This window comes from Cynara cardunculus (assembly GCF_001531365.2).
Source record: "Cynara cardunculus var. scolymus isolate 2C chromosome LG 15, CcrdV1, whole genome shotgun sequence".
Classification (NCBI taxonomy): Eukaryota; Viridiplantae; Streptophyta; class Magnoliopsida; order Asterales; family Asteraceae; genus Cynara; species Cynara cardunculus.
Window position 1 is genome coordinate 17379213 of NC_037542.1, and position 10413 is coordinate 17389625.

A 10413-nucleotide genomic window follows, 5' to 3' on the forward strand; every position below is an offset into this window, starting at 1 on the left:
TATATGATTTGACCAAATAAATATTGTTGCTTCTTTTATTTAAAATAAAAATTTAATTTGTAATTTGACATAAATTTTGTAAATTATATATTTGTCTTAAATATGGTTTTACCTAATACTATTCTTAATTTGTCCATTTTTTTATTAACGTTTTGTTTCGATTAATGTCTTAAACTGTTAGTTTGATATTACTTTGAATTTGTTTAATCTTAGACCTTAATTGTTGTCTCATTGATATTATCGGAAAATTTTACAAAAACAACCAAAAAACGGGAAGAGCTTTTAAAACTGTGAAATTCGGCTAAAAATGCATGAGGTTTACGTCTTACATCTCTCTCAAAATGTTGATGTAAAATGTATTTACCCAAATAGATATGACTGACTTTTTTCAAGGTCAAACGGTGTTTTACGAGCTTTTAATCCATCTTAAAGGTACACATGTTCAACAAACTTCATTGGTCTGCCACTCATTGGGGATGCTTGCATCAAACACACGATACTTTTCTGAAAACAGAGTTTTTTAGAAGCAAGTTTCCCGATATATAAGTTTAAACAAAATACTTTACATTTTAATATACTAGAAGGGTACTCGTGCAATATAACGAGATATATCTCGATTTTAATGTTTAATTTTTATTTTTTGTCTTTATCGATATAATTGGTTTTATGTGATTTTGAGAAATCAATTATGTTTTTATTTTTGAGTGAAATATAGATTTAGAAAAAAAAAAATATTAATATCAAAATTAATTATTTTATAGTCTTCACATGTAATGTCTTTAATTCAATTTTTTTTTTATAATTTAATTTAGATTTAGTAATAAAATAATTTATTTTTTATTTAATAATATAATTTTTTATAAAGATGATAATTAAGCAGTCTGTTAGATTTCAATGATTATTTTAATTATATTTTAGATATTTTATATTTAAAATTAGATATTTATCTTGTATTTGTTTATGTTTATCCGTAGTTAGTTACACAAATTTAAAAATAGAGCTTTAATAAGTTGTATTTACGCAAAATTGACTTGTAACCTTAAATTTTAAGTAATATGCAATAATAAACAGTACTTCATGCATATAAAATGATTTTTAAGAGTTTTTGTCAAATGCTTTATTATATAGTATAGATTTTGGTTTTAAGTTTATTTTAAATATTTAATAAATTAATTAAATAAGATTGATTATACTAATATATTCATCATAGTTTGGGGTCTTGAGACATTTATAAAGTCAAACATTAAAGTTTTCATATTCTTTTTTCTTCACCTACAAAATCTTCAATAAAGATTCTTTTATATGTTCAAAGTTATTTTTGAATTTTTTTTTGACCAATTTGGGTCTAGGACCGGACTTTTTACATGGAGAACGGTCGAATGTTTTTGGTGGGGACTGGTTACAAGAGGACGGTCTTGAACCGGAACCGATGTAGCTCCAGCCTGGCTCGTTCTTAAACCGATTTTTGATCATCTCTGATTATTACAATATATATAGTTCTTGTTTTATTATACCTTTAGACGAATGATGTGTGAAAATATGAGTTAAGATGAGAAACATAAAATGAATTTGGACTATTGATCACTTTTAATCTCATCTCACCCCATGAATTACGGGTTGATACAGGAATTGATCTGATACATCTGATAACTGTAAATCTTTAATCATATTTGATCAAAATGTGGAATTCATTTTTACCCTTCTCACCGTAACTTCCATTCAAGCAAGAACCAACCTACACCTTTATATATTATTGCTTTTAAAAAAATATACCAATTTAAATATATTTGAATTTTAACCAATAGCCATCTTTTCTTGATTCGTTAGCATGCTATCAAAGAATTTGAAATAATATATTTTTGAAAAATCTAAAAAAAATTCAATTGACTTGAGTCTTTGGAATGATTAAGTTTTTGGACAATTTTTTGAAATAAATAAGTTTTTGAACATTCAAAACCTGTTAAATAACTCTTTGGACTTTCTAAAACCTGTTAGATACATTTTTATAACCTATAAAACTGGTTGATGTGGTAAGATAATGAAAAAAAAGCTAATTGACTTTCATATTTTAAAAGATTAAGTCCCTAAATATTTTTTGAACAAAAAAAATATTTATATCTAAAAAATGAAACAAATATACTAAAAAATACTTACATTTAAAAAAGATTATCGATGAAATTTATTCTAATTAAAAATAAAATATATTATGTCAATAATTTTTTAAATTAAAAAAAATAGAAATTTAAAAAGGATTATTTATTAATTTTATTTTAATAAAAAATAAAATATATATTCCATATGTGATTTTTCAAAATAAAAAAGATTTAAAAAAGAAAACTGACCAGATTTATTTTAATTAAAAAATAAAATATATTTTATTGGTGATTTTCAAATTAAAAGAAAATAGAAAACAATTTGATTAAATTAGTGACGGTTTAACGATAAACTTTAATTAAATACATAACTAGTTAAAATTAGCCGTTAATCCGTCGGTGAAATGATACCACCGATAAGATTCAAACACGATCTTTTACACTTATTAACATGTTACTGTGTTAGAGAGTCTGACGTTGATCAAGTTAGCCCTCAATTAAATATAAGTAATTCATGCATATATACCAATGAACACTAGTGACGAATTTTAATTAATTATGTATTTAGTTAAATTTTATCGTTAATCCGTCAATAATTTAATCAATTTTTTTTTTTAATTTGAAAAAATACCAATGGAATATATTTTATTTTTAATTAWAATAAATTTGATTAATAATTCTTTTTTAATTTGAGAAATCGTATACATAATATATTTTCTTTTTAACTAAAAAAATTTAATCATTAATCCTTTTAAATCCTTTTTTATTTTTTTAATTTGAAAAATTACTGACAAGATATTTTTTTATTTTTTATTAAAGTAATTTTATCAATAATCTTTTTTAAAAGTAAGTACTTTTTGTAAATACAGGTACTTTTTTGATATATTTGTTTTATTTTATAGATGTAAGTATTTTTTTTGGTTCAAAAAATGTTTATAATTTAATCGTTCAAAAATATGAAAATTCATTGGCTTTTGCAGACGTTTTCAATTGTTTTACCACATTAACCAGTTTTATAGGTCATAAGGATTATCTAACAGATTTTAGTAAGTCAAATGAGTTATTTAACAAGTTTTGGAATGCCGAAGGGATTATTTTTTCCAAAAAATTGTTCAATAATTTAATCATTCTAAACACTAAAGTCCATTGGGTTTTTTTAGACTTTTCCCTATATTTTCTATGAATATTTAAAAAACGTATAATAAAATTATATGATATTTGTTACATTTACATTCAGGTTTTCATTACAATTGCAATTTTTAAATTTTATATTAGAATTATTTAATTCTTGAAGCTTATTATTTTAAATTAGAAAAATTAACTATCCACGTGTATGTAAAAACACAAACAATAAAGTATTTAAAACATTATATAATACCACAACAAATAAAAATGTATTTAAAATATGTGTAAAAAAAATCAACCAATCCATCAACACCCCACGTTTATTTCAACTTTAGAAATTTTATGATTTTAATGTGATATATATATATATATATATATATATATATATATATATATATATATAATTTAATTGGGGCCAGACTAGGGCCGGATTTTCCCACCCCACTTCGGATATGAAAATAAATCACCGTTCCGTTATGTTTCCTGTTCCAGATAAATTTTTCATCTCTAAAAAGAATATGCTAAAAATATATTATTTATAATTCTTAATACAAAAATATGATATCGAAAACTTTAACATACCATTATATTTAATGTAGCTTTCAGGAAATTATAAAGTACTAAGATTAAAAAAACATATTTTCAATTTTGAAACTAAAAATAGAAATAAAAAATAGTTAATTTGACCTAACATGGCCTCACCATAAGAAATTTAGAAGCATCGATTCTGATTTGGGTATAATTAGGCGACCAACCAAATGGCTTTGACTACAAAATGCTTATTTGAGTTTATCTCAAGAAATTAAATACTAGTTTTTAACATTCTAGTCGCATCAAGTTTCCTCGTATTCGAACTCTCTTAACTCGTAGGTAAATGAAGAACGAGCAAAATCTAGTAATCTAATGTAAAATGACAAAAATGCCCTTATTTAAGTTGATTTCGTAAAATTAAATATTAAGTTCAACACTCTAGTTGCATCACGTTTCATCACATTCAAACTCTCTTTGCTGGCAAGTAAACAGAAAATGAACGAAATCCCGTAATCTGGTATAAAATGACAAAAAAAACTTTATAGAATACAAGACGTCAATCAAATACGAGAGTACTTTTTCAGTCAAGATACAGGTATTCCTGTGAGTTCATGTGTAAAATCAGTTTGAATTGAAGTCAAGGGGCTGCTAAATGACTTTTTTGGTGGATGTTATGAGAAAAGTAGAGGGTCAAAGATGTAATTTATTCAACCTCTTACCATTTTGAAGTCAAAGAGTCCCCTGTACATTAGACCATTGAATATTTCAAACTTCAAACCAAAAGAATTAAAAAGTAAAATGTTTTTTGGTCTTCCAAGTGGTCCACAATGGCAATGGGTGGGTGGGAGGGATCATATCACTAGCATCCAACTTCTAAGTGTACCAAGGGCCAAAGTTGCCAAAAAGTAAAATCTAAGGGTTATTTTAACTGATAATAATATTTGGTTTTTCAAAGATTCTCCTTAAAAGTTACCGATTTGAGTCCTGCAAGGTTACTGTGATTTTTCTTGTCTGTTCTCTAGAGCCCTTGGGATTAACCCAAGTTATTACATCTCTCCATGACTTTTCTAGGATTGAAAAACCCATAGGAATGGCTGGCAAGGTTCTGGTCATACGACTTATTAATGAAGGTTAAAGGTGATGGTAGACTACATGATGGATATGTCTTCTTTTCCACCCATGCTCCAATTCAAAAGAAAAATGCTCCTAGAAACACAGCTTTTGAGGTGGTCAAATTGGTTTTCTCAATGGAACTTAATGGTTAAGCATATCAAAGGGTCGCCACTGAAAGTAGTTCAAGTCCCTCCAAGGGCCAAGGCTGCTAGGGATTTTTCTAACCATTCTCCAGTGCCCCAAGATCCTAGTCAAGTTATGCGTAGAGGCTAATCCAAACATCGTAAACAAAAAAAAATTGGATCTGTTTTACAGATGCAATTTTCGGGATATTTATATATGAAAAATGTACAAGTCTTGTATGGCTGAAAGTACACAACAACAACAACAAGAAGCAAACAATTTGCTCTATCATAATAACTTTACTACATTCACACAAACATATGCCATCAACATCAACAACCAACAATATTTACATTAATTAAGCTGCAGAAACCTCTCATGGTAGAGGATCTGAAGGTGAAGCACCAGAAGCCCTTGGATGCTTGCTTTCTTGCTCCGGTGCCAGATTCTCCGATGCAGCTCTCTTTGGTCTCAGCTGCAAACGTAAATGGAAAATCCTATTACAACTCAACAAGGGTAATCTTGTCTTTTTGCATTAGTGTGTGTATTCATGGGCATAAGTACGCCTATTTGGAAAGGGTAATCTTGTCCGTTTGCATTAGTATATGTACTTTTAGCTTTAAGATTGACAAGGCTGGGCAAGAGTGAGGTAGACGGGCGAATGTGCATGGTTTTTCGGGTTTTAATTTGACATGGGTAGGATTGTGCAAGTTATTTGGGAAGGGTATTCTTGTCTTTTTGCATAAATTCACCTATTTGGAAAGGGTAAACTTGTCCATTTGCATTAGTGTTTGTAATTCTTGGATGCCTTTGGTACGCAGATAGGACGGGAAGACTGAGGTAAGCAGGTGAAAGAAATAAGATTTTAGAGTATTAATTTGATACGAGTAATTTAGTAATTTTCCACCTATTTAGGTGGGACAATTAAAAAAATGCATTTTGGTATCGCTCAAGGGTTGTTTGGTTACTTTTTATCAAGTCCTGTATGAATAAAGCTGTTTGTATGGATTAATTTGTCTGTAGAGATTGAGTAGGTTTTTGTTTGGGACTTGGGAGGGATTTTTCATAGATGGAAGAAGCGTGTTTTTTATTGGGAGGGAAAGGTAGGGAAAATACTTTGTTTTTTGCATAAAGCTCCCCTTTAAAACCTTACTGAATGAGTCACTTTCTATATCATTAAGCCACTACCAAACAATCATGTATAGCTGACTGAATAAGTTACGAGTCCTATTAAGCTGCTAACAAACAGACCCTCAGTCGATCCCATAGTCTAAATGTTGCAAAAACGTGGGCCAACAAGTTTTTGTTTATGATGTCTTATCCCACATACCGAACACATCATAAACACCCGAGCGTAAATATGTCTTTTGAATCAGTGCATGTATATTTATAGACAAAATATGCTAACCCGAGGAGGGCAAACCTGCCTTTTGCAAACAGCGAACGTATTTTTAGGCATAAATCATAAAAATCATACCTTCTCGTCACTGCGCTGATACAATTGCCTCAGTAGTATGTTTTTGGCTTCTGAAGATATTACTGCAAAAAAAAAAAAAAATCATATCAAGAGCACAATGCACACAAAAAACAGTCAAAGCCCAATGGCCCAAATGTGTACTTTTAATATTTTAGAACCCCAAAAGTTAGGGCTTCTCATCTAAATCAAAGTGTGGTTTGATCCCTCCTCTTCCTCTAAGCAATCAAAATTTCCACATCCTCTCGACCTATCTCACGGTTTCACTCTTTCTTCTGTCAAGAACCACTAAACCAATGCCGTTGGTAGTTTAGTGTTATATATATTGTATATAAATGTTATATATATTTTGTGTAGTATATATACATATTTTGGTGTGTATATATTTACGCCTTGGGCCGCCTCGAGACTTACGCCTTTTAAAACCTTGATGGTACTTTCTTGAAGCATACAACTTCCAAGTTAGAAACTTGAACCAAGAGAAATTTTCAAGGGACCATCTAGCACAATCACATCATGGGAGCTTTCATAATCCATAAAACCAAGTAACAGATAAAACGTTGATCTAGACCGTGTGAAAACTAAAAATGGAAAAACAAGAAACTGTGAGATATGATTACGTTACCTTGGTCAGGCGGTGGAATAGTCCGTTCATGAGTTGGATGATATGTAATTGGTGTCTTCTTCTGAACAAAATAAGAGAACATTGCTTGCAGAGTTGAGAGAATCATCATAACATGAATGGCATAACATGCAAAAGATGAAATTATTCTTCTCCCCCTATCTTATCAACTTCTTGAACAAGTGTTGAATATTGAGCCTTATTCAGATTGTAAGCCGGTTAAAACAGTTGGAAAACAATGACAACAAGTTGTTTCATAAAGTTCACAAAAAACTTACAAAAAGAATGAGAAAATGATAATGCATCCAAAATGGAATATTTACAGACATAAAGTGCTGTGGAATATGGAACTCTAACTTCACCTGAAATTGTCGCTTTCAAACCTTTACATATTAAAACGGTAAAATCATAGCAGAACTGCCTTAGCTAAGTGAAGGATGTATGAGAGTAGACAGAAGAAGGATGAAAAAAAGGAACTAGACCGACGTTCATGAAAGATATCTCATCTAAAGGTTTAATGATTACAAACATATTCGATGAATACCAGAAACGGGCTACTTGCTTCTAAATGAGAACTTAAAGATAAAGCGGAAAACTCCCAAATACCAACAACGCATCATATTTTGCTTGTAAAAAGCTAAAGCTAGACCAACAATATCCATATCATTCCATACATCAATTTGCAAATAAGTGAAAGGTTGGTAGCATCAAGAACAATTCTATGAAGAAATGTTTTTGGGGATTGTCGTAGGTTTGCAACTACGCTTTTCCCCAACACATAAATTGCCTTCCTTGGCTTGTTAGTCGTCAGTGTCATAATAAAGCCAACATGACAACATAGCGTATTTAACGTATAATCATAGAGATAATCCTCCAAAGCAATAAACCCAAGGCTTGGCTTAAGTTTACAAGTTACAACTATGCCTTTTTTAAACCTTTATGTATTATAGTCCTCTTAATCGGCTCTTCTAGCCGTAACCTCCTTGTGATGTCATTAAACTACCCTAGTAGCATAAATATCTTACACTCCTAAAGTTTTCGTATATATGAACAGAAGCCACAACAATATAGCCAGATAAAGTACACGTAATACAACTGTTATCTATTGAAAGAAGACATATCTCTGTTTATATGGTCGAAACATGTTGTGTTGCATTTAGCCATTTGCACTCATAAAAGGACACTACTTTGATCCACCATTTGTTGCATACCCCCATAAGATGCTTAAGTGAAGTACATTGAAAATGCATACATTCAACAAGATACCTACACACACAAAAAAATGCAATTTCTATAATCTTAATCTCAAGTATTCCTAAATTTGCACATTGTGGTGTTTGGTGCATAAGGTGAAAAATAGCAAGAACCACAAAGAACAAATATCCAATGGCCATTGACCCAGCTGGTAATAAGTATCTTGTGCTAATGATCATGAGTTCGAAAATCTTCATGGTATGTGAAATTCTTAAGTGTGTCATACAAAACAAGAGAGAAAAGTTCCACTCGCACCATCGAATAGCTCTATACGTTTGAATGACACATCACCAATTTTAATAAGAGAACTTGACAAAAATAGCCAATCAGCAAATAGGGTTTCACTTTTTAACTATTTTCTTACCCAAATTCACTTTTTAGTCAATCCTTACGCAGAAGGCTTACACGTATAAAAATAATAAGAAGAATCCTTACGCAGAAACCTTATACATATGCGTAAGAATTCTTTATCTTTTTTTGCCGAAAAATCCTTAGCATGTGTGCAAGCCTTCCACATAAGGATCGGCTAAAAAGAGAATTTGGGTTAGAAAATGGCTAAAAAGTGAAGCAACCAATCATCATTGGCTATTTATGTAAATTTCCCTTTTAATAATCCGATTTCCACAAGTTGTAAAAAACAACACTCATAAGTAAAAATAGATGTAAAAACAGTGCACTATCACCATGCTTATCACAGAAAATCAGCAACTTGTATACCCAATAAGCCCCAAAACCATTCAATTAAAACATTCCCATCACCAATCTCTAGCAATTGGCAAATCCCTCACTAAATCGCAGTGAATGAATTGAAAATAAATAACATTCAGTGAATGAATTGAAAAGAACAAAGAAACCCTAAATTAGATTTTAGTCTAACATCTTCGATAAACTACACACAATTCAAGAAGTAACATCAACGCAACACACAATTTAGAAGTAACATCTTCTTTCAAGGAAAACCAACTGATGCATATAATGAGGGGTGAATTGGGCATGAAAATCAAAGGTCCAATTGGTAACATTTTTGAGTGAAATTTGTGGGGTTGTGATTAAGATTAGTAGAAAAAGACGGAAAATGTGGTGGATGAGAGCTTACGGAGGGAGCAGAAGGATCGTTGGGGCGAAGTTGGCTGAAGTTGTGGGGGTCGAAGGAAGGCCAATTACCAACAGTCCACGACCCCATTCAATTCGATTACGAGAGATTTCTCAGCCCCGATAATCGCAGTTTCTGGAGATCAACAGATCGGGAAAAAGATTGCTGATTTGCTGCTGTTTATGTCAAGGAATACCATACGTTTTTGTTAAACACGACTCGTCTGTCTTTTTTTTTTTTTTTGTGATGGGAATGAAGCGAATACACGGTGATTTTAATATTTTATTTTATTTTTTTATTTCAATCGATGTTATAATATAGTTTTATTTGATTTTGAGAAAACGATCATGTTTTTATTTTTAAATAAAATATATGTTTGAAGATATTATAAAATTTTGACAAAAATATATCGAAATTAATATCAAATTAACAATTTGAAATTCCTCATTTTTTTGTGTAATTTTTTTATTCAATTTTTTTATAATTTAGTTTATATACAATAACGAAGTAATTTATATTTGGTTTAATAATATAATTTTCTTAAAAATATAATAATTAATTATTTTGTTGGAACTCGATAATTATATTAATTATATTTTAGATTTTTTATATTTTAAAATGAGATGTTCATCATCTATTTGATTATGTTTATCCGCAGTTATTTATACGAATTCAAACATCGCGCTTTAATAAGTTGTATTTATGCATAATTACTTGTAATCTTGAATTTTAAGTAATATGCATCAATATACAGTACTTTATGCATAATAAAAATATATCGATATTCGTATCAAATTAACTATTTATAATTCTTTATTTTTTTATAACTTTTTAATTCAATTTTTTATTATAATTTAGTTTAGGTACAATAACGAAGTAATTTATATTTGATTTAATAATATAATTTTCTTATAAAGATAATAATTAATTATTTTGTTAGTAACTCGATAATTATCCTAATTATATTTTAGATTTTTTATATTTT

General features: G+C 29.5%; 1 protein-coding gene across 1 annotated transcript; it reads right to left on the reverse strand.

The window, feature by feature from the left end:
- Positions 1–5153: 5153 nt before the first annotated feature.
- LOC112528068 (DET1- and DDB1-associated protein 1) lies at positions 5154–9647 on the reverse strand. Its single transcript, XM_025138972.1, has 4 exons — positions 9432–9647; positions 7085–7145; positions 6463–6524; positions 5154–5460 (listed from the first exon to the last, which is right to left on the reverse strand). The coding sequence occupies exons 1-4, from the start codon at positions 9516–9518 to the stop codon at positions 5362–5364; spliced, it is 309 nt and encodes a 102-aa protein (XP_024994740.1). The 5' UTR covers positions 9519–9647; the 3' UTR covers positions 5154–5361.
- Between the last annotated feature and the right edge of the window lie 766 nt (positions 9648–10413).

Excerpts from the sequence above, each read along its gene's own strand:
- LOC112528068 (XM_025138972.1), bottom strand. The coding sequence starts at position 9,518 with ATGGGGTCGTGGACTGTTGGTAATTGGCCTTCCTTCGACCCCCACAAC. Across the intron at positions 6,525-7,084 it reads TATTCCACCGCCTGACCAAG|TAATATCTTCAGAAGCCAAA; the intron begins GTAACGTAATCA and ends TTTTTTTTGCAG. Across the intron at positions 5,461-6,462 it reads ATCAGCGCAGTGACGAGAAG|CTGAGACCAAAGAGAGCTGC; the intron begins GTATGATTTTTA and ends TTACGTTTGCAG.